Source organism: Onychomys torridus, chromosome 14 (genome assembly GCF_903995425.1).
Source record: "Onychomys torridus chromosome 14, mOncTor1.1, whole genome shotgun sequence".
Taxonomy (NCBI): Eukaryota; Metazoa; Chordata; class Mammalia; order Rodentia; family Cricetidae; genus Onychomys; species Onychomys torridus.
Window position 1 is genome coordinate 43,511,575 of NC_050456.1, and position 27,453 is coordinate 43,539,027.

Below are 27,453 nucleotides of genomic sequence, written 5' to 3' on the forward strand. Positions count from 1 at the left end.
TTTATAATCTTCCACAAAGATCATTAAAAAGATACCTTTAGTCTCTCTTAGATATTGCTGCATAAACAAGACCAGAGCAACAGCAGTAGCAATGGACATGTTATCATGGAAAGGGGTAAAGTTCCCCACGGTCCCACCTTTGCAAGGCTTTTAATCTACATTTAATAGTAGAAATGCTGACAGCACAGGACACAAGAAACTCAGATGCCAACGAAAGATTTGACACCAACTTACTATGTAAACCTGAGTGAATCCCTTCATTTTCTTAGTTTGCTTTTTCATCTATAATGAAATAAATAAAAATAGATAGTCTGTAAGAATTGTTGCTTATTCTTGATAATCCTGTTTTTGAAGCGAAATCCTAAATCCTATGTTGTCATTGCCCTTCTAGACTCTCCCTGTCCCTCACCTGAGATAAACTGGATTCATCTCCTTGGGGTCCTTTTTAAACCTGAGTGTACCCTTTCATAGCAGTTTCCTGAAATGTGGTGACCTTTATTCTGAGGTATCCTGGACAGCAGACCCTGTGCCTCTCCCTCAGGACCTCATACCTGTTAGTAGGAATGTGTATTAAATATACATCGAGCCAACCAATGCTTTCTGTACCATGCTTCAACAAAGTGTCTTGTCAGAATATGTACAGAAAATAGCAAATGAAACATCTCACTCTTCTTATTTAAGTAGTTACTCTGGAGGGAAATATGTTCCTGCTATCTTGAAAGTGAAGAAAATATTCAGAAATAATTCGCAATCTCAGCCATGCTTAATGTAGCCATAAGTGCTAATGGAGCATTTATTTTAAGCTCCAAGGAAATGAAATTCTCTTGACAGCCTCATGTACAAATATACCTACCAATTTTTAAATGGCTCATTTTCTTATACTCATAAAATGTAATGTCTGTGGGCTTCAGCAAGTTTGTTTTGTTTTGTTTTGTTTTGTTTTGTTTTGTTTTTACTAGAAAAGGGTTCCAAAAAAATTACCAATGTATCTGCAGATCTGAGGAACTTGGAGAACACAGATTTCTTAGTAATCTTTATAAACAGTGCATTGTTGGTTCTCAAGACTAACCCTCGCTTGAATGACTAACTACACGTCACAAGGACAGCACAGAGCTACAGTTCTAGCAATGATCAACTTCAGCCTGAGCAAACAAAGCTAGCTTAGCTAAGGAAAAAATGCATGGAAAAGGCTGGGAAAGCCAGGCACAAGCACCCAGCATCCTCTCTCTAGCTTGTCCAGCAAGAGTTATGGAAGTGCATATGAAATGCTGTCAACCATAAAATTCACTAGGGATACAGTGTCTCTGGGAAGTGCTCATGTAGGCATCTTCTGCCTGGCCTGTACCAAAATTCCACAGAATAAAATAAAGAAACCACATTGTTTACATAATCTACATTATCTGAATAAACAATTTAAGCCCTGATAGGGACTCACTCGCCAGAGGGGTAAGAATCAGCTACAATCCATGTCCCCAGGTTAACTGTTTAAGTAATGCTTTAAAGGACAACAGTGACTTCTACTGGGTTCAAACTGTTTTTATATAGTTAGCACTGCTGAATAAACCACTAGATAGAATGATCAAAATACAACTAATTTAACAGTCCAGTGGGAGTCTTTTGGAATCTCTCACCCCCACTTTGAGTGTGCCAACTATCTCCTTTGACTCAGACCTGTGGATGGTACACACTCATTCTTTCATCATCCCCAGAACACAGCATCTTGAATTGGTTAAATATATAAATGCATAAATAAATTCAGCAAATATTTCAATGCTGCTGCTCTCTGATGCCTTCTCTGACCATGTCTAAACTCATAATAAACCACAGAAGTGTGGTCTCATCACAGAAAGCAGTACCTCAACCCAGTCCTTCTGTGCAACTCACTTTAGATTCTGAATTCTGCACCAGCGGCTTAATCTCCTGTTGTCTGGTGAAGTGTGTGGGCCTTTCGAAGAACAATTGCTTTAAATGCATAACATAAAAAAAAATAGTGATAACCAAAACAAAATGTTGAAATATCTTAAACATACTTGACATAATCTAAAAATATCTATGTTTTAGGCACAAATCTTATGGGAGTAGCCAACCAATTTCATCTAAGACCCAACCCATGAGACAGAACCTATCTTCAAATAAATAAGTTAAATATAGGATTTTTTTATTATCAAAGTTTGCAGGTTACAAGTAAAAAAATCTCAGATTTCTAATACCATGAATCAAGGCTCCTTAATTTATTCCATTTATTCCCAACAACCTGTTGGTCCCAAAATAAACAGACATACTTGTTTGTGCAGAATTTTTAGGACTAACCAAATAAATTTGTTTTATTGCTAATTTTTTTATTATTTACTAAAGAATTTTAATTTCACATAATGATTCTACTCCACCTTTTCTCAGAGCACTGTTTTAAGGAGACCAGGCTGGACTCAATGAAGCAGTTTCCAACCTGAGAGAGAACTAGAGGCTTTGACCTTCAGTATGAACTCATTCAGCGTCTCACTAATGGCCAGTGTCTTTGCTCCTGAGTGCTCTCTTCCTGGCTCTGAAGCCACTCTTAATTGTATGATATTTTCTGTTTTACAGTGGCCCTCTGGCTGGGTGGAAAATAAGGGAGATGTGCTTTCTGTTAAAGGCAGAAAGATCTCTATTTGTATAGCCTCCATTTCCATCATCATTCCAGTCCTCTGCATCTAGCAGCTGACACACGTGCGGCCCGCAGATAGCCAGTCACCTGTCTGGTAATGGTTTATAGAAACACAACAGTGTTTGTTGATTGGCCTATTTACACTGATGGCCCTTTATAAAATGAGAGGCAGAGAATCCATCCCTCCCTGTCCCATCATGAGGGCACACTGAGAAGGTAGCCATCTGCAAACTCCAAAAAGAGCTCTCACCGTGGAACCAAATGGGCTAGACACTCAATTCAGGCTTCCTAACCATTAGACTGAACAATTCTTATTTAAAACAGTCAGTGTTTGAGATAAGATATCCCAGTCTCAGAACCTCAGCCTTCCCATGGGTGAAACAACTACTATTGTGCCTTATTTGTATTGCTGGCGTTTAATAAGATTATTACACAAAATGCACTGAAGTTCCTGGTTCTATTCTGTTATAGTTGACTAGCGTAGGAAGATGTTCTTGTGATATAACAGTGAAGTTGGATAGTTGAGGTTGGCAAACAAATCCTAAAAATTTTACTGTCTGGTCCTTGATGCAAAAAGTTTGCTAATCCCAGCTCTAATTGTTGGATAAAATTACCAGACATTTTTTTACAAGAACTTTTTAAATAGAAGAGTTTAAGACTTATGCTTCTGTTAAGGGCAACCTTATTTGTACAGCAGGAGATAAAGGTCAGGAACCAAAGAATCACCCATTTCCTCTCTAGCATAGCCACTGAAAACCACACACTCTACAATGTCTCCTTATAAGCAATGTATAAATTTATAAAGTGGCCAGAGCTGCACTTCACTATGGCTGAGAACTTGGGTCCAAAGTCTGATTCCCCACTTACTAGAATCATATTCTCACTCAATGGCCATGGTCACTGTGGCGTCCATAGCTCACTAAGAACATAGTCTCAGTTATAGAAGTTAGTGACAACTATTCAACAAAATCAGGACCTGTCCTTAGTGCATGAGCTGGCTGTTTGAAACCTTGGGCTTACACAGGGACACTTTGCTCAGCCTGGAAGGAGGTGACAGGACCTGCCTGTACTGAATCCACCAGGTTTAAATGAATCCCCAGGGGTGCCTTGATCCTGGAGGACATGGGAATGGAGGGGAGGAGTTGGGGGGAGGGTGGGGGTGGGGGCGGGAGGGGGGAGGACAGGGGAACCCATGGCTGATATATAAAATTTAAAACACATAATAATAAAGAAAAAAATCATTCTTACAATAACAACAAGAAAACCCATCTTTTTCCAATTAGTAAAACAATGGGTAATAAAGTAAATAAGCAAATGAGACATTCAACATATTGTGAAGCATGTGTCTGTAAAAAAATGTCTATGGGAAAGCCTGGCAACTATTGTAAGAAGTTTGTAGAATCAAAGAATGGGTAAAATCCAGATCTTGACACACAAATTACTTGGCAAATGTAAATACCACTCTCAGAACCTTCACTGTCTTATAGTTGAAATGGAGATTATTCTCCCTTGTTTGTGGGGTGATGACATTAATAATATTATCATCATTAAAATACATTATGCCTAGGCACATAAAATAGCCTGTTCAAACGGTAGCTGGTATTACTAATCATTGGAAGATACTTTTTCACCGTTCTCTTCCACAGTTTGTTTGACTGAGTTAAAGTGGCAGAGACTGGCAACACATCCTGTTCTCCAATTAGTTACTAAATAACCCATTAAAAGCAGAGGTGTGGGATTATGAATTAGATTAGAATTATTATTAGAACAAATAAAATTAAAAAGCAATGCAAGTCATAACAGATTGGGAAGGGGAGAAGCCACTTGTAACTTAGCACACTGGTACCTGTAGAGACAAGCATGTGGTCCCTAGATCCTGATTAAAAAAATAAAAACAAACAAGTGTTCATGGTCTGCAGCTCAAATTTTTTTAACTGGTGGAACCACAGTTATACAGACTGTCAGCTCTAATAACCAACAAAATGTGTGTGTGTGTGTGTGTGTGTGTGTGTGTGTGTGTGTGTGTGTGCCTGCTATAACTGTACAAACACACACACAAGAGTGTGCAAGAGAAAAAAGGAAGCAGAGATTTATGATTAATTTATTTTGATGAACTGTATATTCTATTTGTGATTTGTTTGAATTATTCCTTCTTGAGACTTTGCTTTATAACCATGTCGATTGGTGTGCTGGCTTGTTTTATGTCAACTTGACGCAAAAAAAACATGCCTCGATAAGACCCAGCTGTGGAGCATTTTCTTAATTAATGATTGATCGGGGAGGGCCTAGCCCATTGTGGGTGGTGCCATCCCTGGGCTGGTGGTCCTGGGTTCTATAAGAAAGCAGGCTGAGCAAGCTATGATAAGCAAGCCAGTTAGCAGTACCCAATCTATGGCTTCGGCATTAGCTCCTGTGTTGTAGAATATTACCTTAACTATGTACAGATACGTCATATTTGTTTATGTTATGGAATATTGCATATAATATATGTTACATTTGTTTATGTTGTATTTGTTTAACGATGTAAAGATGTGTTGCTTTGCCTGCCTAAGGCATATGATTGTTCTAAAAAACCTGAATAGCCAATAGCTAGGCAGTAGAAGCTGGTGGGCAAAGAGAATAATTAGGAGGAGGAATCTAGGCTTGAAGGAGAAGAGAACAGAGAAGAGAATGAGGGAGAAAGAAAGGGAGATGCCTGGGTCCAGGCAGCCAGGTAGCCACCAGTCAGGCAAACATGGAGTAGGACATACAGAATGAAAGAAAGGTAAAAGCCCCGAGGCAAAATGTAGATGAAGAGAACAGGTTAAATTAAATTATAAGAGCTAGCTAGAAACAAGCGTAAGATAAGGCTGGGCATTCATAACTAATAATAAGTTTCCATGTCATGATTTGGGAGCTCGTTAGTGGCTCCAAATAAAGCCTGCTACACTTCTGCCTCTAGATTCCTGCCTTCCTCAAGTTCCTGTTCTGACTTCCTTCAGTTATAGACCACATTATGGAGGTGCAAGTCAAATAAACTCTTTCCTCAACTCACTTTTGGTCATGATGTTTCATTGCAGCAATAGTAAATCTATCTAGGATAGTTGGTTGTTTAATATTAATCCCCCTGGCCCGGATTTCTTCACATGGCTGGAGGAAGAAATAAGTCTCCATCATGAGTCACAAAAGTGTCATAAATATAAAATGAGATCTGATGTAAACAATCTGTTTTGAGGAGGATAATGACAGTGTTTATTCTGCAAAATGTAATATGATTGGTAAGGGTTCAGGTAACCTTACAAAATCAGGAAAAATTCCAGATTGGATCCATTTTGAGTTAGTGTGAACATAAGAGCTTCAAATAGCTGTTTGTGGATAGAGACTGTACAGCAGAAAGCAGAGTATGGATCCAAGAACTGTGGGCTCTCTAACAACAGACAAAAATATTTGGACCCTTCTCCATCATCCGTCTCTGGCTAATTTCCAGTTGCTGGTGTTTCACACTATGTGTACTTGAAGCTTTCTGAGCACAGAAGTTTGTGGTTCATCCCTGCTCTCTATAGTTGTTTACTTGTTCCACAGTTCGTGGATATTCTACGACAATTTGTTAACCAGCATATGAACTGAAACATTGCTCTAGTACAGATTTGAAAAGTCAGTGGGATTCCCATTCCTGCTGGCCTAGACTTCTCTTGGAACCTAAGCAAGAAGCACATGGATTGAATTCTATTTGTTTCTGCATTGCTACAGTGTGAACATTAATTTCTATCTTGACTGGCTTGTTTGCCTTCATGTTAACTACAAGAAAGGTTTTAAGAGGCTGTCAAAAGGAAGGACTGTTATTCCAAAATACTTCAGTGTAGACATACAATCATTTTATGTGAAGTTCCTTAAGTGCATTTGTCCAAATGTGTATTTCATTCTTGGTCATAAAAGAGTCTTAGCTGATGCCCAATGACCTATAAATCAGAGAGAGGAGGTTTCTTTATGCAAATTGACTTTATGCCACACTCATCAATAAAGAAAAATGGTAATGAAGATCAAATTTTCAGCAGCACCTGAGGAAACAAATCCTGTCTCTATTTACAGGGTATGTCAGGGTGGCTAATTCCTTTTTCTGATGCTGTTCTTTGAAAGAATTGATGAAAAGGAAGCTTGTGAATCGATTATGAGATGAGAAGAAGGGTTTAAAGAGCAATGGAAATAGAAAATGGGTAGCCAGCTTGATTGACATCCCGAATTCTAAAGGCAGCAACATCCTAAAAGAAAGATGCTGCTGTCCCTTTTAGAGCTGTGTCACAAACTCCAGCAGCTAACCTTGTGATGGGTATCCTTGGTTACCAACTTGACCACATCTGGAATTGACTAAATATCAAGGGGCTGAGTACACCTGTGAGGGATTTTTCTTGATTGAATTATTTGAAGTGGGAAGACCCACCCTAAATCTGTATCTTTTGAAGTGAGAAAATGCACCTGAAACCTAGGACACCTCTTCTCATGGCAGCTATATAAAGGACATGAAGAAGGGATATTTGGCTCTCTGCCTGCTTCACACTCACTCTCTCTGGCAAGTTCATGCCTTCGCTGGCATTAGAGCCTATTTTGGGGATCCTGTTGTATATTGAAGACCACTTCGACACTAAGCCCTGTGGACTGAACAGTTACTGGATTCTTAGGCCTTGGATATTCTGAACCTTGACTGATAATATACCACACCACAGCACAGTTTCCAGCCCCATCTCTTTCTCCCCACATCTGTTTTTCATTTTGCATCTTAAACGGCAAAGACTCAAATATTTACTCAGCTACTCAGAGTATCTTCTCCTTGTAAAAGCGAACATTACAAATAAAAGGAAGGAAAATTACATCACCCCATGCAGATGGGGATGTACCACTTCAAAATGAAGCACTTTCCATCCTTGGCTGATAGAACATAGCCTGCTAGGCCCCTGGATACTCATAAGAGAAAGTAGATATGACATACCCGCTTCCTTAGATTGCAAGTGAGAGTGAGGTTCCTTGAAAACGAGTTTGCAAATGCTGTATAGAAGTCCAGGACCTTGAGCAAGGCTTCTCGCTTGATGATGTGCAGGTCACAGTAAGTCAGAGCCCGGACATTGGCACAAGCATGAGCAAGCGTAGTTTCCTTCCAGAAGATGTCTCCAAACACATCACCTTTCCCTGGAAAGCAGGGTAAGACAACAGTGTCAATCACACTAGTGTTATTTGGTTTAATAGATAATGTTAATCTATGTAATTCAGAGCACAAGCCCCTCTGTATAGATAGAAGAGTGTACAGCACTTTTTCATTGTAGTAACATCCCCTAGACTTCAGTTCCTGATGGAAACCTGGTGTTAGGAAAATTAATGCAATTCACTGGAGTAGGTAATACCCTCATTGTAACAAATAATTTTTGCAACATTAACTTTTCCCATCTGATTAGAAAGAGGAAAAATAACGTCTTTTTCTCTCTCCCACTCTTTCTAGGAAAAATTGACAACAAAACAAAATGCAATACCCAAGAATGTGTTGTTATAGCATTTCTATATTTATAACAGATGCAATGCATATTAAACCAAATTACTCAGTAATATAGAACATCACTCCAAGCACACTAAGAAATGTCATGTCTCTGTCCTCAAGGCACGACCTTCTCTCTCCACATAGTTAACCTGACAAGCTCTCAAGGTCTGGCTCAAGAGCACCTTGACCATGACTCCTAAGCTTAAGAGACTAAACTGTGGGAAATGATGAGGGATACACACTTGTCATCCCACAGAATCAGAGGAATATTCCCAGGCCAGAGTCAAATGTGGATGCATCTTTAAAATTCTAGAATTGCATGAATCACTGATTCACCTCAGAAGCACCATCCCTGGATGCCCAAGAAGACTCCACCATTCCAAACCAGAAGTCCTTAATTTTACAAAGGGCTTGAGGAAATGTCAAATGTCAATTATCCTCAAAGGCCCTTCTGCTAGGAAAGTTCCCTAAGAGCCCTCTGGCTTCTAAAGTTCAGCCATCTGCTTTCTTTGTTCTGTTTCTGCCAATGTGTGTTAAGATGGAAAAGAGAGGAGGAATGTACTCCAGTGGGACAAGCTTTCCTAGAGGCGTTCCGTGGATGATTTGTTTTCTCTGCATCACACAGATTTCCCTAATCACACAGAGGAACAAATACCTATTTATATCGTGCAGATTAAAATCAGAACAGGGGAAAAGAAGAAGTGTTCCATAAAACCCCTAAGCACAATCACACCACTAGAAAGGAAAATGAGTCTAACCCGAGAAATGGGAGAAAGAAATGGGCATAGAAACAAAGAAGTTGGCCAAGTAATATCACAGATTCCTTGACCAAATGGGCAGCGGGGGAGCTCTGAGAACATAGCAGAGCAGCAGCAAAGGGGCCAACCTTAACAGGTACTCTAGGGTAGATGTAGAAGGCATGTGGTTTCTAAGAAGGTGTTCTGATCACCATGTGGATCAGCATAAAATAACTGTGATAGCTACTTAGTTTATTTTCAACAATCCACTTGTATTTCAACCCACTAAAAAAATCCTTACAGTTGGTGTCACTGTTTAATGACTCAGTTGTTTGATCACTGTAGTTGTCCAAGGAGATAACATTAGAGACCAGGTAGGTAAATAACCAAGTAACACAGTGTTATATAGTGGGTAGCCATCCTTTGAATGCACCAATGATGCTGAGAAACATTAGGTGACTGTCCAGGCTGCCAGCTGTCTCTGTCTACTCTTGCAAGACTCCCAAAAGTTGCTTGCGTCCTTCTCCCATTTCTCAGGTATTATTATATTCTTTCTCAGGTCTTTGATGAGCTTGAATACTAACACTTATAGTTACAACTTAGTATATATACATATATAATATCTTAGATAGAATATATTAAGTATTAGACTCAGGTTCTTTAGGATAGGACACCTTTTGGAATGATCTTTGTAACATGCCACCTACCCATGCTCTGGATTTTAGTATGTGTTTTTTGCTTGATATTGTTTGCATTGATTGTAATTCCAACTTATCTAGGTCATTATCCCTCATTACTCCTGGACAATATTTGATAACCATTTCTTTGTATATAGTCTTGTATTAGGTTAGAACCTTCTTATTTAGACAAAAGGGGGAGATGTAGTGGGTAGCCATCCCAGCCATGGCCTGGAAGTTCCAACCCCCATTGAGGCTTCGGTAATGGTCACGCCCACAAGACAGGGCTGAGAGAGGAAGCTGAAGACCCAGGATTGGTTCTGGGACCCTGAATGCTGGAGGTAAATGGAGCAGAGTTCTCCAGAGAACACCGCCGGACTGCGCCATACCTTTGCCAGACCCTACAACCTATCCCTTCATTTGTAAGTTACCCCACAAAATAAACCTCCCTTTTAACTACATGGAGTGGCCTTAATAATTTCACCAATAGTGTTATGATAACCTGGGGAGACCGATGACAGATACATCACAATACCACATCCTATTACAAAGATGAAATCCATAGGTGGCATTCTCTTTTAAGCTAACAATTCCAAATATACGTATTCTAACTGCATAATCAGAAGTGCTAAATTTACTTGGGAAAACACTCACAGAACTAGTATTCATAATAGTCCAGCAAAGTGTGGTAAGATAAAGGCCAAAGAATAAATAAATTATGAAGCAGTAGATAGCCACTAAGTAGCATGGATTGCGAGAGATGGTATACAGAATGCTCATATTACAAAAATATGAAATCAGTACAATTACATTTTGTATACAATACCCCATCACTCATATATATGTACATAAAGTTTACAAGCAAATGAATTAATGTGGTAGCATCTCTCATAACTATGGTAACAATGCATGGGTTTCTCTTAAATCTGCATGCATTATTTTGTAAATAAAAGATATAAATAAAATTACAGTAGCAAAGATTATAATGCCAAAATCTAAGTTTTTAATAAGACTCTTTGATCTACCTCTAGCTTGTTTGGGTTTATTTATTTGTTTGTGTTTAAATCTAGTAAGGTAATATATTCTATACTTTCTTTAGACTCTTAGTTTTCCTTAAAGAGAAGGAAAGAGAGTTATATTTCTTCAGATTCATTACATGACACTTTCTCAAATTGCCAATTATAATATCATCTCTGATCCATTTGTAAGTGATGAACTATCTGATTTTCAGATATGCTATGCTTTAATACTAAATAATGCATTTGACTCAGTATTGTCAGTTCCAAGAATTAAAAAGTTTAGAGCCATCACAAGTAACACATAGGTCAATGTTATCAATCACAGCCTGACAGTTTTTAAAAATGTACCTGCCTGTACTGAATCCACCAGGTTTAAATGAATCCCCAGGGGAGTCTTGGCCCTGGAGGAGATGGGAATGGAGGGGAGGGGATGGGGGGAAGGTGGGCGTGGGGGCAGGAGGGTGGATGACAGAGGAACCCATGGCTGATGTGTAAAATTATAACACAAATATAATAATTATAATAATAATAATAATATTATTATTATTATTACCATATGTACAAAAACAAAAGAAATTACAAGAATATATATAAAATATCAATGAATAAAGACTTAATTCATTTTGAAATAACATACAAAATGCTTATCTTATGATACTAGATCAAAATTGATTAAATAATTACATGGATGAATCTATAATTCATTCATTTCTTTTAGATTTTCCAAATTAATAGACTATGGGTTTTTAAAGCAGTCTCTTAGAATATTCTGAATTTCCTTGATGACTGTTGTGATGCTTCCCTGTTCATTTCTGTTATTTTAGATTGTCCATTTTTTTATTTTGATTACTTGGGTCAAGGTGTTACTTTCATAGCATCAGAAGATGTTAAGCAAACATTCAAGGGAAGGCAGTAACCAATAGTCCTGCCCACCCATGATGCTAATAAATTACAACAATGACCAGCATAGCATGATAACCAAAGGGCTGCATTAGTGGCACCCACACCTTGGCAGTCATCAACAGCTCTGCAACTGGACTTAAGGCCTCTTCAATGAGAGAGAAGTCATGCCTGGTACTAGAAACCCCACCAACTACCTGGGGCTAGTGAGGTCGTGGTTCTTGGAGAAGACCCACTCTACTAAATCAGCACAATCACTAACTGTCTCTAGCAGCCATAGTAAAGTTTATCAAAATAAAACTAATGTATCAAGACTAAAAGTATTATCAAGAAATGTACTTTTTAAAGAACGTTTTCATAATAGAATCAAAGTGCATTGTGTAATTGTGCTATGATGTATGGTCCATTATGATGCAATTAACTTGTCAATCAAAAACAAATTTAGATAAAAGATAAAATGAACAAACAGCTAAAAGAAAGTGCATTTTAGTAATAAAAAACAAAAGTTTTGAGTACTATGTTCATCTCTTTTTTCTTTCTGTCATTCCCCAGTTTACTATATAACCTTTATCAAAAAGAGCAAAACCAGCAAACTCATTCATAGATACACAGTAAAATTTTATTTTATTTTTTTAAGATTTATTTATTTATTGTGTATACAGTATGTATGGCTGCAGGCCAGAAGAGGGCACCAGATCTCATTACAGATGGTTGTGAGCCACCATGTGGTTGCTGGGAATTGAACTCAGGGCCTCTGGAAGAGCAGTCAGTGCTCTTGAACTCTGAGCCATCTCTCCAGCCCCACAGTAAAATTTTAAAGAATGCACAAATATAAAAATATTAGAGAACTACAGCAAAATTAACAAATGTGGATAACTCTTATCCTATCCTCAGAATAGTCAATAAATTCTCATTGATTGTAAGTGGAGACCAGGAGTTTAAAGATACTCAGCGTATGAGTAGAGTTTCCTCTTATCAAAACAGATGGTTGTTAATTTGTAGACATTCAAATATTAATCAGGTATTTTGTTTTTCCTTACTGAAATATTAAAATCTTATTTCTACTTCGAATTTTGAAATTGATCTCTTTTTAAAAAATCTAAGGATCAAACTCAGGGGTCTCAAACATGCTAGTCAAGAGCTTTACCCCTGTGCTTCACGCTCACTCCAAAATCATTCATCATTTGAAATCATGAATGAAAAAATCTATGATACAAAGAGAACAATAAGAAACAAGAATATTGACTCATGACAAACTTTGTCCCCTACTTCTGCTATAAAATATTAGAGAAATATAACAAAATTGACAAACATGAATAATTCTATTCCCATCATCAAAGTTTTCATTACATAATACCTGATACCAACTATTACATGGCATAAAATTTCCCTGAGTATATGTGATACATAGTCTGGACATTAGCTTAATAATTTACTTCAAATTATACTTGCTTTATCCAAGCAAGTCACCCAATATAGTGATTCAATTCGTAGCAATCTTTTATTACACTTCTGGGAAGTTGGTCATCATCCAAGTCAATGAATTATTTATCAGGTGTGATAAAAACCCATTAATGCTCTTCTTCTTCAAGGCATATCATAAACTTTATACATTCTGAAAAAAATTACAAAATGTGGACATGTGGCAATATGCACGGAATACCAGATAAATATGCACCTTTCTGGCTTGGCAAAGATGTTACACATTTTCAGGCAAGAAACTCCTATTCATGTTCATGACTATAGAATATATGATGCTAGATTTTAGGTCAGTTCCTGCTGGGTACAAGTCACGTCAGCTGTAAACATTTTGGAGCTTAAGCAAACTAGCCTCCCTCAAAGCCCTAAAAGAGGAAGGAATCTCACACTTAACAGGAAAGCTGTTGTTTGGTCTATTTATATTTTCTCAGTCCTTTGCATCAAGCCTTATGAAGTATTTCACTGCTGAACCACAGGAAACAGGATTGAAAAATAGAAATTAATGCTTAACATTCACATAATAAGAGACTGTAAATTGTAAAGACAAAACAGAGCTAGAGTTATAACATGATTAAAGGAGTAATACAGGCTGTAACCTGCTTGGGGATTGTGGTACCCTATGGGGCTAGTTAACAACCAGATTTGGTTTTTTATCTTTGACCTATTATCTAGTGAGTTGATGATATGAGTTTTTAAATGCATAAAAGTCATCACAATTATTAATTGGTTAGAGCAACTGCCTTACCCAACAGGTCTTTTTGAGCTTTACTTGGGTAGTTTCTTGAGTGTGTTTAGAGCACGACCATCATTCTGTTTGATGAGTTTTCCATCCATATTTGATGAGAGTTTATTTCAGCTTATATTTCCACATTACAGTCTATTATGGAGGGAATACAGGGCAGGAACTCAAACAGGGCATGAGTCAGGAACTAATGCAGAGACAGACCATGGAGGAATCCTGTGTATTGGCTTGCTCTTCGTGGCTTGCTCACCCTGTTTTCTTGTAGCACCCAGAACTACCAGGATGGCACCACACACAGTGAGCTGAGCTTCCCATATCTGACATCTAAATAAAGAAAATACACCACAGGCTTTCCTACAGGCCAACCTGGTGAGAACAATTTCTCCTTTGAAGTTCCCTGTCTCTAAATGAGGCTAGACTTTGCCAAGTTGGCATAAAACTAGCCAGCAAAGTTATATGTAGGTAATTAATTTGTAACCATGATGAATTAACTTTATTATATATTTATTATCTCAGATAGTAAATATGTGCATTTGTTCATGGGCTAGGAGAGTTAAAAATTATTTAACAAAAATCCCTAAAAACTACAATAGATACTCAAGAGGAAGTGCATGTAACCAAAACTTAGCACTACAGAAATTCCACAAATCAGAAAGACAGAAAAAGAAAAAGGAAAGAAAGGAACAAAGGTGACAGAAACAGCTAGAAGACAAGTAATAAAATAGCTATTATCCACCCAGCCATAACAATGCTGAATATAAATGAATGCAACGGCACAATCAAGGATACAAAGGGGCTGAATGTAATCTCTGTCCAGTTGTGGTCAGAGGTGATGATAATAAATAATAGAGCCTGATACAAAGTAATAATAACTGCTGCCAACACTTTATCTTTGGAGATACTTTAAGAAAGACAAAAAGTATGTTAGAACTTATTCAGCAATTAAGAGAGTAAGCATACTGAAAAAAGATATGATAGACTTCTAAAAAACAGAGACAAAGAAGGTCATGGCTTAATGATGTAAAGACCAATTGTTAAGGATATATAACAGTTGTAAATATATGTAGTGGTGGAGCATATAAATATATAAAGCAAATATTCTTTGACAGGAGAAAAAGAAGAAAACAGTAATATAGTATCATTTGGAGATTATAATACCTCACACTTAACAATGGTTTCATCAACACAGCAGGAAGTTAACAAGGAAATACTGGACATGAATGGTATTTACTTAAGTTATTAGCCTGTGCATCACTATAAGAAAGCATGGAAGCCAGCTTATAAGCTTTATTATAAACACATATTCATAAAACTATTCAACTTTAGGTTTTTCAAATTTACATTTTTTTAATGAACTTTGACTATTTATAAACTCTAAGTGCTATCAAATATTTTAAAGAAGGAAAGAAATACATTGACAAGTATTAAAGCTAACAGCTTTCCAGGTATGTTAGAATTGAATCCTTTTTACATATTTATTTTTAGTTTGCATGCATGTACAATTCAGTAAAGAGCATGGTAGAGGGCTGGGGATTTAGCTCAGTGGTAGAGTGCTTGCCTAGCAAGCACAAGGCCCTGGGTTCAATCCTCAGCTCAAAAAAAAAAAAAAAAAGAGCATGGTAGAGAAAGGGCATAACACAAGTCAGGCTAACAAGGAAGGCAGCGAGCAGGGTCTGAGCATTCTCGCCACCCATGCAAGCTGTTACATTGAATCCTCAAGGCTGGAAAGCCATGGTGAAAATCCCAAGGAAATGGATATGATACCCTAGGATGATGGCTATGGTAACAGTATACAGAACCGGGGGTTGAAGCTGAGGACAGATTGTGGGTAGTGACAGCTTTGAACAAAAACTATAAGAGCAGCAATAATAGTACTGATAGTAAAGATAAGATTAAGAGAACCGAAGAAGAGAGCTGGGAGACAGCTCAGCTGGTGAAGTACGTGCCTTGCAAACACTTGAGTGCACTCTCCAGAACTCACCTAAAACAAAGCTAGGTTTGTGGCACACAGTTTCCAGAATTGGAAAGTAAAGACAAGGAGGTATATGGGGCCCAGTGCCTGGCCAGCCTCCCTCACTTGGCAAGCTCAGGGAGGTGGATGCTACATGAAGAACAGCACTCAAGGTTGTCCTCTCTCTTTAATGCATATGTACACAGACACAGACACACACATGCATGCATGCATGCATGCATGTATACATACACACACACACACACACACACACACACACACACACACACACACACACACACAAAATACAGTAAAAGAACTTGGTTTAAAGAATGCTGTGGAGAGGGTTTGAAACTACCAGAAAGGCAAGTGCTTGCATATGTCTAGTGATATTTGCCACATAAGGAACTCTGAGGTAACATTCGGAGTCCTAGACAAAAGATGTCATAAACACCACTTAAACAGTTAATATCAACGTCATTTAAAATGGGGCAAATATGTGCTTCAAGAAAAAAAAAGGGCAAATTTGTTGACAATAGTGACTCTTGTCTTCCTAACATGTAGGTCAAATCTACATATTTCACAGTTCATTTTTTAAAAGGGCATATGGAGAGAGAGCAAGGAAGAAGGAAAGTTAGTTCTAGAAGCTTAAGGTACCAAGCCCTTGACTTCTAATAGCAAGGGGACAGGGAAAACAATAACCACAGCTAAATGTCACATTTTCCCAGCTCTCAGAGTGGCAAAATACTATTCATTCATATCTTTGATTTGATTTTTGTTTGGAATAGAATTAAAGGGCAGATTTTGAATTTTGAAAATGATAATTTATGTTTCCTCTGAAAATGCACAAATGTTTACAAGACACGATTCTTAAAGAACCAATTTCAAGTAAAGGAAAAATCTTGGCCCAGCTCATCTTCCTCATATTTCTAAATTCATTTCCATCTCATCTTTCTTCTCTTATGCCTCTTTCTCCCAAACTCCCAAGAGCACCCCATCCCCTCATCTAAGGTGTGGGACACTAAGCCCCACATACACACTCACAGTTCTCTTGGGAATTTGAAGTAAAGTTGAAAGCCATAGACAGAGGTTGTCTTAGTTTAAGATTCTAACCCTATGATTCTAAGAATCAATAAAGACAAGAGAAAAGAAGAAATATGAATAAAACAAAAACCTAAATCTCAGGAGCAAGGCCTATTGTTGGTAGCAAGCTACTATTTTAACAGTCCCTGAAAGGCACAATATACTTGTCAAGACATTTAGAAGTAACCTGGCTATTTCCTCCACACCAACAAATCTATTCACGTTAAGTAATTATAGAGTAGAAACTAAAAAGTAAAAAGACATTAACGAATATAAAATATGTATGCATCATGAACTTAATTTGGAATTCTTTGTGTTTCATACAAAGTGGGAAGGTCACAGAAAAAAAAGTTGCGTGGAGGTGTAAGAACTGAAAAGAACTTCAACTTGGAAAAAGACATCAACTGCAATTATATTCATATGCCCTATTTAGAAAGAAAAAAAAAACATCCTGAAACCATCCCCCAGTGTGAAAATGAAGGTATTTGTTGACTGCATTTTTTTTTTTTATCTTTCCTCTAATTAGTAATGCTTCAGAACTTACTCATTAAACGGCTTGGCATTTTGGACACACTAAAGAATTATGCCTTACCAAGAGACTGTATAGAAGCCAGTATCCCAAAGAATAAGAATGCACCTGCTTCCGAATCCAGAGGTTTGAATTCATTTGAAAATGGCCTCCCTCCTCTACTCTCCTTCTCTCTATAGCAAATGTGTCCATAACAAGGAAAGCAAGGCTGCTGAAGGAAGTTACAGAAGATCTGACCACTGATTTATCAAGCTACAAGCGAAGGGAGAAGTGAATGGGGAGAAAAGGGGAGAGAGGGGAAGGGAGAGGAGAGGAGAGGAGTGGAGCGGGGAGGGAGAGGAGAAGAGAGGAGAGGAGGGGATGAGTAGAGAGTGATAGGAAGAGAGGGAGGGAAGTGGAGGGGAAGAGTTAGGAAAAGAAACAGGAGGTGAGGACAACAAAGGCTGACTACAGATTACTTGCCACCTGGCATTTTTTGAAATTTCTTCCAACTTGGAATGATTTCAAAGTGAGTTAATAAAAAATTTAAAAGGAACAAAAAGAAAGGAGAGAGAAAGAAAGGGACAGTCATCGCATGCCAGAGTGACTGGTGGGTTAGCTAGCATCCACCTCATCCTCTGCACCTGGAGCACTGTGCAGGAGTCTTAAATGTTAAAAAACTGTACTCTAATTGCCTCTTGGCAGAAGTCATCTCTCTTAAAGTCCCATTACAAAAATATAAAAGGAAGAAGGTTGTCAGAGAGGTGTCTACAAAGTTTGACTCATTAACTTAGAAACGAACAGCATCTGAATCCCAAGACTTGGGAGAAGAAAGATCAAAAATACATACTCAAAGAAATAAAATGTGGCAGACAGATGATGGGGACTGACCTGAACCCCAAGGGTCCTGTGTGCATTTTTAGGGTGTCAGTGGGCAAAGCCAGCTGCCAATTCCTTTTCAAATGCAAGGAAAATGCATTTTGTCCATCTCACTAAGCAAATGGCTTCATTTTTATAGTCCCAAGCCAGAGGCACTGTCCTCAGAGCTTTGTCCAGCCCTTTAGAGGAGTTACCAGGGTGCAGTGGAATGAAGTAAATGAAGCCAAATAAGTGATGAAGAGTCCTCAGCACTCACTTCCATACCATAATTTTTGATGCCTGTTTTCCCAGCATCCCCCACCCCCACCCACAAGGTCATTAAGGAAAAGACAATGCATGTGTTCAGGGGTTTTGTTTTATCATCCTCTTTAAGCAAACAAGAGTGGTCATAGCACGGATATGCTTCATTTTACCTCAAAGGGCTGTTCCAAGATGTGCGGCTTTTATGAAAGATTCTGCCTCCTTTATACTCCAGCAGACAAAAGCTAAAGGGAGCATCAAGTACCCCCAGAGTGCTGATTCCCCAGCACTCTATTATGTCCTTGCAATAATATTTAAAGAAAAAAGTCCTGCAAGAGACTTCACTGTAGCCATAATATTATGTTCAAACAGTTAAAGAAAGCTTTGCAAACAATGCTATTCTGTTCTTTGCAGCCCCAATCTGTTTTTCTACCACTGTTTTTATAGAAACCACTTTCCTGTAAAAGGTCATTTCTTTTCCATTCTGAATTCTGTATTTTCCAAATAATTGTACTTTTTGAAATCAGGTTTTCTTTCTTTCTTTCTTTCTTTCTTTCTTTCTTTCTTTCTTTCCTTCTTTCTTTCTTTCTTCCTTTCTTCCTTCCTTCCTTCCTTCCTTCCTTCCTTTCTTTCTTTCTTTCTTTCTTTCTTTTTCCTTTTTTTTGTTTTTTTTTGTTTTTGCCTTGGATTCCACTGCCTTCGCAGTTTCTAAAACCCACCAGTCAGTTTTTTTCTTGTGAGAATCAGTCAGGCTACAGTAGGTTGACCTCGGTAGCAAAAAATAAAAATTCCAATAGTTTAAAGATTGAACTCATTTTTCATGAGACACAAGCCGTGAAAAATATGATCAAAATGGAGTTGACATTGTGCGACTCTAAGTTATTTTTCTCGAGAGAAACACAGGGGGTGATGTTCGTCTGACCTCTCATTTCTTCTTTTTTTATCTGTGTGGACTCTATGAACCCACTGCAGATACTGGAGCAGAAAGTGATCTAGAAGTTCATTCAGCAAGTTTGTTTACCAAAATGTGCATCTTACACTATGGTCACTGTGTGTGAAGTTGTTGTTGTTGTTGTTGTTGTTGTTGTTGTTGTTGTTGTTTATTCTGTCAAGTTTGAGGAGTGTTACTGCCTTTGTGTCACTCTATTGGGATCATTACCTACTAAGTGTCTGATCTTTAGGATAAATTATTCTCAACTAACTGATTTTCCTGGTGAACAAAAACAGATGGATGAAACCAGCTTTATAAACCTAAATTTAATTTCCTCCCATTGTGCTCACTCCTGTGAGTCTCATTAGCCTTCTCAGCACCATCTTCTTCAGGATTCACCCACCCTGAGGAGGCAGAACCATAGGGTGTAGGATGTGTACTCAGCCCTCACTTGATTACTAACTGGTTGGACAAGTCTTCTTTCTCAGGCCTTGCGGGGCTCTTCCCTAAAGGAAGGGGCTGAACTGGATAGAGCTGTTGCCCTCGAGACCAAACTCCCTGCGCTGCTGATCTTAAAAGAGTTCTAAAAGTAAATTCCCACTTACCAATGAGGGTGAACAAAGCCCCTTGTAGGCTGTGGTCAGTTTTTGTCTAAGCGAATGTAATGCAACCCTACATTCCAAGTTAGCTGTGACTGAGACTAATGATCTTTGCTGAAATAGCAACCAGTTTTCACTGAAATTCATCATCTCATTAGTGACCCTATTTCTAAAGTCACCAAACAGAGGGGATTTCTGTTTAGAAACTTGAGAAGCTGAAACTCCAGGACTGTGACACACTTGTTACTACATCAGAAAAAGTTCACAGTACCTAAAATAGCCACCACCTCGTCATCCTGGATAACTTCCAAGGACCCCGACACCACAAAGCAGAGGGCATCCACACTTTCTCCAGCGTGGTAAATCAGGTCCCCAGGAGCACAATGAATGGTTTGGAACTCCACTGCCAAGGCACGCAGGCACCCATCGCTGGCCAATCGGAATGCAGGGTGTTCGTTAAAAACCTTCCGGTTCAGGTGAACACAGATGTCAGCTCTCATGTCCTTGGGACAGATGGAGAGGACCTGAAGAGAGTGAGAAATGAATAAGTGAAAGGGAAAGATAGTCTATTTCAGAAGAAAACAACATCACACAAATGCTTACTGAACACTACTATGTCCGCTAGACAAGGTGCTAGGCACCTGGCCTGTCCTCAATTAAATTGGGGGATCTAGTGAGATGCACTGTTATACATGTAGACACCACAGCATCAGATCTCATCACAACACAGTCCATGTCACAGCACAGTACAATGTAGTCAACACTTGAGGAGAAAATGTTTCCCTATTGTAATAGAAGTCTTGAGAGGTAAGGAAGAACCTTGGCAAAAAAGTTATGGTCAATCCTGGAAAACATGTGCATACAAGTAACATTATACAGACTGAGCATATTACATTTATTTATTTAGGAATATATGTGTGTGCTTATCAACAATTAAAGATTTGAAAGAGACTAGGGGTCGACTAGGGATGGTTTGGAGAGAGGAAGAGGCAAATGATATAACTATACTATGCTCTGAAACCCTAAGTTTTTAAAATAAATAAAAAAATAAAAAAGTTAATATCCTCAAGGTCAATTAACATAAAATACTAACATTCCCTTCAGTCCAACCAATGATTTAGAATTATTTTATAACTACATCAAGAATGAACATTCTATGTTAGCAGAGACAGGAAGTAGATACATATTAGCTGACTATAAGAAAATAAAATCAACAAAAATGGCCCAGCACCTCAACATTCTAAGGGTTACATATATAAAGCTCATATAACACCACTCTCTATATTTTTTCAGTCTGAAAAGATTTTACTTCTATTAAAAAAAACAAATGTCCAGGGATAGAAAAGTGTTTGCCATCAGCCCTCTGTGATGCACAGACAACCAGTCATATCTGTAAACAGGACAGACAGTCTTGCACGTGCAATTTTATTACAAGTTTCTGGGTCTGAGGGTAGCAGAATTCAAGTTCAAGGTGCCCTATAGGAGGGACAAGTGGCAGAAGCACACCTAGAAAGCAAGGTGTAAGGAGCTTTTGTTGACTGTGGCTTTCATATTGGGCATTTAGAACTCTATGTTAAAATGTACCTTATCACTTTTTTGGAGTATGTTTTTTTCTTTTACATGCAGATCATGGCTTGTAGTTGTTTACATTCCCACCTTTTCTTGCTGAAATCCTTCATTGTAACAAGACCCCCCTCTAACTTTCAGGTTGAAGTACAATGGGTGTTATTAGGGTTTCCTGTATGGGTATGAGTGGGAGGGTACATAATGCAGCACATGCAGCTTACCAGTAGATACACCACTAAACAAAAATGGCATCCCTTCACCACAGCAATGATTAACTGCCAATAGTATCTCTGTAAAAGGTGGGACTATCATCACATCTAACCAGAGAATCTCAGAAGTCAGGACTATCCACCTTGTAGATACACATGAAGGCTCTTTCCCCCTACCACCTTGATAAAACTAATTTTAATAAAGTTTTGCTTTTATAGATTTCTACCTTCCAAGGGTAAAGCTAAGTTGATTCCCCCATTCAGTTATAATAATATTTAATATTGAATGGTTTTCTTTCTTTTCTTAATTATGTTCTAACTTTAGATTCCTGCCCTGTCCCAAGGCTTAAAATATCCCAACTATTCCTTTTCTTTGTCTTACTATAAACGTAACACTGGCTGCTTCTCTTCAGGAATGATCTATCACACAGTGCAATTAAATTATACTTTCTGAATTCTTTGTCTTTACCTTTCCTATGACTACATTTTATTTCATAACATAATCCTCTCCATCGACTTCCTTTTCACAATTTTTCAAGTTCCTACAGACAACAGCCATCAGTTCATTTACCTTTCTGAAATGTCTCCCCTTTGAAGAAAGGAATGCCCTGATGGAGCTTAAAAAGCAGTTGGTACTTCGCGATTTTAGCAGTTTCCAATGCTGATAATAAATATATTAGCTTTCAGTGAGCTTAGACAATACTGATCATTCAACAGGTCCTTACTTAGCTTCTACATTCTACTATGTGTCATTATGTTAAAGCCCTGGATATGTATAAATAGACATCATCCTGTTGTAGAGGAGTTCGAGCCAGTGACAGCGCAGTAAGGACAATTGAATAACAAGGACACAGGATCACAAGCTACCTATGAGTCTTGACTTACAGCTTACAAAGTGAAGTCACAAGGTTGGGTTCCGGAGGTCATCAGCCCAGGTTCAGCTCAGTCGTTTACTAGCTCTATGGTCTAGGACAGTGGTTCTCAACCTTTCTAATGCTTCAATCCTTTAATACAGTTCCTCATGTTGTGTTGACCCCCCCAACCATAAAATTATTTCATTACGACTTTGTAACTGTAATTTTGCTACTGTTACGAATCATAGTGCTTATTTACATTTATCTTATATTCAGGATATCTGATATGCAGCCCCCAAAGGGGTCACAGCCCACAGGTTGAGAACCATTCGTCTAGGGTGTTTTATTTACTCTCTCTAATCATCACATAGGAGATAAGGGTATTAAACACTGGCACCATAAGTTCATGGTAAAAAATTTAAGTTATCCTGTATATCCTGCACATAGCCAGGGCTGAAAAAATGCTAACCTTTATTACACTTGTGAGTATGTATATTCCTATAGTTCTCTGCAAAATCCATTTTCTTCCACCCCTGTATGAATTCCATGTTGTTGGATAAAAGAGAATTAAGGAAGTACTTTAACATAAATCTGAACATACTTCAAAAATAGGCTAAGATTAGTATATTTTTTAAGTTGAAAATATAAACTATTTTAAAAACATATGCATATGTTACATTCAATAGCACAAGGGAAAAATGAATTGCTCTGTTTTTATCTATTTACCACACAGATTTTCATTGGTTTTTATTCATTTTAAGCCATTTTAGTTATTTCTTTTTTTAACTCATATTACAGTTGGAATCTTCCAATATTTAGAATAATCTCTGTTTACTAAAAACTGGCTTTCACTGTATTTTAAGTATAGTTCCTTTTTTTGTTTTGCTTAACTTTTGATACAAACTTACTATGTTTTTGTTTATTTTGAGATATAATCACTTATTATTTTTATTTGTCTTGCTTTGGGTTTTGAAACCAGATTTGTTTTTTACATATGTACAAGGCTGAACTTGAACTTACTATATAGTTCAGACTGGCCTCAAACTCATGGCAATCCTCCTGCCTCAGACTCCCAAGTGCTGGAATTACAGGCATGTATCATCCATTTTCATGCCCTACTTTCACTAGTTATATTGATTGATGACATATATGTACGGTTGCCATAAAGTGACAACTTAAACTAAGTGTCAAAATAGACTAAGCAGAGTCACGTCGGATGACAAGCTCCCTCTCCAACCTTAGCAAAACCATCTTTCTGACATAGTGTGTGCTATCAGAATTATAAGCATATTATTGTTTTTCCTAGAAATGATGATATTCATAACTTTCTTAGGCAAAAAAATGTATTTTCGAGTGACAGAATAGAAATATCATTCAAGATAACCCTCACATGTAGTACAGTGCTTCAAACTGTAGTGTATTTTGCCATGACAGTCACATCCAATATTTTCCTTGGTAGATTCTCTAATGGTATCTCACATTTACCACCAAATGAAATTATACCACAGTGGAGAAGATTCAAGGTAAAAGTGACTTCTGTTCATCTCCAGTGTGTATTATGCCTCCCTTCATCATGTTAGCATATTAATAAATTAGATTCTTAATTAAGGAGAAGCAATAAATTTTCCCTTGGAAGAGCAATGAACTATTTAAGGAATCATTTCTCATCACACTGAAAAATCAACTCTGAAAAACAGGTGAATGCCATACTTTGAACTCTAAAACATTTTTGTATTATTTATGATATCCATTAAATCCAAGGTCAAGCAGTATAGTAGCAGACAACTTTTGAGGTGTAATCTCAATGCTATGGCTACAGATGTCTTGGTAAAATAAGTATGACCATGTTATCTCTGCTTTCTTAAAATAGCTCATGGCTTGCTTCCCCACCAAGCAAAGGCAAAGTTCTCAGCAGGCTTTCAGGGTTTTGGCAGGACGCTGAACCTTTCCCTCTTTCCAGCAGGCACATTTCAGCTGTATGTTTCTCATCCTTCTCAACTTGCTATGCACCTGGTAATGCTTCACACCTGCTTCCCTCTTGATTGACAGGTCCCCTCATCACTTTCTTTGCTTCATCATCTCAGAGTCATCCCTCTCTGCCAAACACAATTTCTACACAGTTCTATTATGGAAGTTAGGATTGTATTAGAAAACAAAACGAAGATTAAGAGGTCTTGTGATTTGTTTGTGCTGCTGTTGTTAGTGGCAAAAAAAAAGCAACAAAATCATTGTCAGAGCATTCAAACATTTATTTTTCAGCTTTGAAATAATTCTTTAATGTTTTTCTAATGAACCTTTATATTATGCCTAAGGTTTAAAATAAAATAAAATAAAAGCAACTTTAGCTGGGAGGATAATCCATAGAGCACACATTCAGTCACTCATTTAACCATAGATTTTGAACATTGGTTAAATGCCCAGGTCCTCCAAGTCTCGAAGAAAAACTATCACCATGCCTGTTCCCTGGAGCTTACAGTCAGGCACAGTTGAAAAATCACTGTCTCTCGTCCAATGCCCTGTTTACAGATAAGACAAATGTTTTTCCTAAAGGCTGTGTGCTGAGATCATTCTCAACAAATAACTAGCAAAAACTCTTTAGTTCCAGCTTTATAGCTGTGCTCCCAAGTAAAGCTGAACCAGGAATAAAATATAACATCTGTGCCCTCTGTTGCTCTCTGGTTCCTTGTATTGACAAAAAAAAAATGCTCATTTCTGGAAACAATTTAAGGTTTGGGTAATCAAATCTACAATCTAACGGAAAAAGCACTAATTTCCCACCACTGCCACTGAGCAGACACGATTTTGTTAGAATTTTTTTTTCATTTCTAAATACTTGCATGTAGCTCACAAACATACAACACACTTGAATATGTCAGTAAAGGCACAAGAACTTATTGCTAAGTTCCTTATACCATTATGATTTCCACTAAGGGGAAGCCATCTCTTATTTGAAATGCAAGTTGTCACCCATAGATAAAAAGGCCCTGAGCTAGATACTTAGTAAGCATTTGATAAACATTCTTCTTTTAGGGTCCCTTCTTCTATCCCATTTATCCATTGTGACATTAGTAACTGAGAAACCTAAGGAACGGGGGCTGAAATATACTGACACAGAAGCCAAGAGCAAGATGTTCTGAGGAAGTGGCTGCCATGAGCGTCAGTTTTACCCCCTCTCTCACTCACTCTTCTGAAGTACCTACATCTATACTCTAGCATTTACATGATATAAATAATTAAAAGCACTAAAGAAATTGAATTTTTCGATAATTTGTACTTATTTATGTTGTCATTTCCATAAAACTTGAATCTCTTTTATTTCCTACTATCATTCTTCAAAAATATATGATCAATATTTAGCTCATCAATACTTATTTTAAAAAACAAAGATGGAGTTCATTAAGGGGAGAACGTCTTAGTATAGACTTAAGCATTGGCATTAAGAAAAATAGAAGAGAGAGATGGCTTAGTGGTTAAGACCACTTACTGCTCTGAGGACTGAAGTTTGGTTCAGCAACTACAAGGGGCTATAACTCCAGCTCCAAGGAATTCAACACCTCCTTTTTGCCTCTGTGAGCAGACACCACACACAGACACACACACACACAGACACACACACACACACACACACACACACACACACATACACACACACGACATACATAATAAAAAAATTAACAAGAAAAAAAGAGATGGGGAGAGATGTAAGAGAAGCACACTGCTGTATGCCTTCATGAGGGAGAGTGGCATGGGATGCTTACATATAAATCTGCTTTCAGGCACTGCAGACTTATAGTTCCCTCATAGTTACAATGCATTTAAGCCTTATGTTGTAATTAGGGAGCAGGATTTCCATCTTTCATAAACCAGCAGTCACTAATCCCTTGTTAAATCAGATCATCAAAATATGGGCTTTTGAAAACCAGTATGTAAAATATAAAAACATTTTTAAGACACTTTCCAAATTGTTTCTCAGCAAAAGTGTACCAAGTTACTCAATCCTGCTATGTGTGAGAGAATTGTGTATGTTTTTAATAATCTAATGCTTAAATCTCCCAGGTGAGTGTGAAAGAGAAAACAGCAATTTCACCTGGAAGGAAAACAGAACTGCACAGTGTGGGGAGCGGAAACAGAGAGAGCTCCGGCCTTAGTGGAGTTCTGCCTCTATTTCTAGTCCACTGCTCACATGTTGACCACAATTGGCATTCAGAAAACAGATCTCCAATGTGCAAGTGGAGACAAGGGCCACCAGGCAGCAAATTGGACAGGGCCTTGTCCTGAGGGCTCTTATTGCTGCAAGATAAATAGTTCAATTGATTATCTATAAAATCCTGCATCAGGAAAAATGTAGAATGTTAGAGCGTTTAATAACAATGGACATGTGAAAAATGACCTCCTTGTTCTTCTCCCTAGAATATTCAAAGGATGTAAATACATTAATGACATTCTGACAGACTGAAGCCAACGCTAACCCACTTCAAAATCCTTCCCGTTTTCACACAAGTCAGTCACGCACTGCTAATTAATCTCTCCTCAGGAGTCCTAGAGAGTTGATATCAAGTTGGAGAAACCAGTGGAAGGAGTCAGGCAAGCAACATTTGGACATACAGTATTTTTATACTCCTTCCTAGAAATACGGAGCCCTAAGACTGGAAGAACCTGGTGTGCTTCACAAACATACTGTTCTTGTTCATTTGGGGGAAAGTAAAGAAAGTTCACTGAGTGGAGTGAGGGGACAGGGAGAGAGAGACAGAGACAGAGAGACAGAGAGAGGGAGACAGAGAGAACGAGAGAGAGAGACAGAGAGACACACACACACACACAGAGAGAGAGAGAGAGAGAGAGAGAGAGAGAGAGAGAGAGAGAGAGAGAGAGAAGGGCGCAGTCATGTAGAACAGTGCAATCAGTGCCTGACGTTCATCTGCCAGTCTCCAG

The 27,453-nt window shown here is 38.0% G+C and overlaps 1 protein-coding gene across 1 annotated transcript in view; it reads right to left on the reverse strand.

Annotated features, from left to right (window-relative positions):
- The window catches only part of Kcnh5 (potassium voltage-gated channel subfamily H member 5), a 303,831-nt gene that overhangs the window by 59,731 nt on the left and 216,647 nt on the right, over positions 1–27,453 (reverse strand). The window contains exons 9-10 of the mRNA XM_036205975.1: positions 20,164–20,416; positions 7,608–7,804 (exon numbers count right to left, since the gene is read on the reverse strand). Of these exons, the coding sequence (XP_036061868.1) occupies positions 7,608–7,804; positions 20,164–20,416 (450 nt within the window). The remainder of the gene's footprint in view (positions 1–7,607; positions 7,805–20,163; positions 20,417–27,453) is intronic.